The following is a 2,500-nucleotide window of genomic DNA, read 5'->3' as shown; positions in this document are numbered from 1 at the left end:
CCGTGGAAGCCCCGCCTACACTCACAGCGGTTTGGCTGCCGGCACACCGCCCCGTTATGACAACGAGGAAGACATCTGGCTGAGGGAGAGGAGAGAGGAGAGAGAGGAGAGGAGAGAGGAGAGAGGAGAGAGGAGAGAGGAGAGAGGAGAGGAGAGAAGAGAGGAGAGGAGAGGAGAGAGAGGAGAGGAGAGAGAGGAGAGAGGAGAGGAGAGGAGAGAGGAGAGGAGAAGTGGAGAGAGGAGAGAAGAGAGAGGAGAGGAGAGAGGAGAGAGGAGAGAGGAGAGAGGAGAGAGGAGAGAGGAGAGGAGAGAGAGGAGAGAGGAGAGAGGAGAGGAGAGAGGAGAGAAGAGAGAGGAGAGGAGAGAGGAGAGAGGAGAGAGGAGAGGAGAGAAGAGAGGAGAGGAGAGGAGAGGAGAGAGGAGAGGAGAGAGAGGAGAGAGGAGAGGAGAGAGGAGAGGAGAAGTGGAGAGAGGAGAGAAGAGAGAGGAGAGAAGAGAGGAGAGGAGAGAGGAGAGAGGAGAGGAGAGAGAGGAGAGAGGAGAGGAGAGGAGAGAGGAGAGGAGAGAGGAGAGGAGAGGAGAGAGGAGAGGAGAAGTGGAGAGGAGAGAGGAGAGGAGAGAGGAGAGAGGAGAGAGGAGAAGTGGAGAGGAGAGGAGAAGTGGAGAGGAGAGATAGAGGAGAGAGAGGAGGGGAGATGAAGGAGAGGAGAGGTAGAGGAGAGAGGAGAGAGGAGAGGAGAGGAGAGAGGAGAAGTGGAGAGGAGAGGAGAGAGGAGAAGTGGAGAGGAGAGGAGAGGAGAGGAGAGGAGAGGAGAGGAGAGGAGAGGAGAGGAGAGGAGAGGAGAGGAGAGGAGAGGAGAGGAGAGGAGAGGAGAGAGGATTTGTTTCATTAAATTTTTATTTGAATCTAAGAACAGGACAAAACGAGCCAACAAAAGATACCAAGTTAGAGTTAAATCAGAATCAGAATCACTTTTATTGCCACAGTATGCAAGTTACATAGGAGGAATTTGTCTTAGAGATAAGACAGAGATAAGAAGTAGGAAGATAACTAAAGACAATCACAAAGTTGCAAGTGCAATCAAATCGAATCAAATCGAGTCAATATATACAATATGTACATGAGTGGTGAAGTGTTCTGTGGATGATAAATATGAATTTACGTTGGATTTACATGAGATTTACAGACTGAGTTAAATAGACGTTAAATAGGCAGTGGATTTACATGAATTTACAGTCGGAGTTAAATAAGAGTTTACATTGAATGTACATGAAATTTACAGTCCCAGTTAAACAGGCATTAAATTAGATATGAGTTCCAGTTTTATGGGGGGGGGGGGTTCAGTTGAGTTTAGGAGGAGGTAGTGAGTTTGTGTGTGTGTGTGTGTGTGTGGGGGGGGGGGGGGGGGGGGTTGTTGGTGAGGCCCTTGGCGGAAGGGGTTTCCGGGCCTTGTTGGTGAGGCTGATGGCGGTTGGGAAGAAGCTGGTCTTGTGGCGGGTGGTTCTGGTCTTGGCAGACCTCAGTCTCTTGCCGTGGGGGGGTGTCTTAAAGAGTTTGTGGCCAGGGTGGGAGGGGTCAGCCATGATCTTGCGAGACCGCTTCAGTGTCCTGGCTGCATGCAGGTCCTGGAGGGATGGCAGGTTGCATCCGATTATCTTCTCAGCGCAGCGGATGATGCGCTGAAGTCTGTTGATGTCTTTTGGCTCATTTCCACCACATTTTACTGCCCTGTACAGCTCGTCACCACTCGGCTCTAATCGTATCAGCCCTATTGACGTTTTGCTTCCACCGCGGATCATGTGCCCCCACCCACCCCCGCCCACAGCTGGTCGTCTAAAAATAGCGACCGCATATCTGTCCTTCGGCTATAACATAACGTTACAATTAAATCCATCCACAGAACTTTTAAACTGTTTATGAAATACTGGTGCCTCTAAATGACCTACAGTGTACATGGGCAAATGTGACAATCGGCCAAGAGAATGATATCACAGGCATGTGCTGTGCTGTGCGGGGACGGGAGAGGCGCAACAGAGTGAAGCCTCTACCCCGCAGCCTCTCACCAGGCAAGACCGGGGCTTCCAAACACCCGCTGCGGCCTAGCGGAGCGCTGCAGCCTCCTCTCAGCTACAGAGCTCCCTGAGCGAGCAGCAGACTTTTTTCTCAGACAATTGAACACCCGCCACGATTTTATTTCACCGGAGGTGAAGGCAGCGACACAAAATACTGATGGAAATATACATAACAGAAGATAAGGTAAGACCACTAAACTGGTATGCAGCCGCCAGCATTGCATTGACAGTCAGTAGACAGAGTAAACACGATTCTCTCTGACCAATCAGTAGCCATCAGAGTTTTACGTCACCATTTGGGACCTACTCGCCAGCCCGAAGTACCCCGACAAGGCAGGGACCAAAAGTAGCACGACTCGGCCTAAAATCAAACCGAGCTGGGCCGGTTTTTGACGGTGGGATGAGACCAAAAGTCGAGTCGAGCGGA

The 2,500-nt window shown here is 51.1% G+C and overlaps 1 protein-coding gene across 1 annotated transcript in view; it reads right to left on the bottom strand.

Moving 5' to 3' along the window:
- ltbp4 (latent transforming growth factor beta binding protein 4) overlaps positions 1 to 2,500 on the bottom strand; it is a gene marked incomplete at its 5' end in the record, with an annotated part of 171,357 nt that overhangs the window by 142,674 nt on the left and 26,183 nt on the right. The window contains one exon of the mRNA XM_083636544.1: positions 1 to 79. This exon is cut by the window's left edge and continues 212 nt beyond it. Coding sequence (XP_083492670.1) covers positions 1 to 79 — 79 coding nt within the window. The remainder of the gene's footprint in view (positions 80 to 2,500) is intronic.

The sequence above is a fragment of the Poromitra crassiceps genome, assembly GCF_964638095.1.
Source record: "Poromitra crassiceps genome assembly, chromosome: 5".
Taxonomy (NCBI): domain Eukaryota; kingdom Metazoa; phylum Chordata; class Actinopteri; order Beryciformes; family Melamphaidae; genus Poromitra; species Poromitra crassiceps.
Note: the sequence above shows the minus strand (reverse complement) of the source record. Positions and strands in the feature narration are given on the sequence as shown.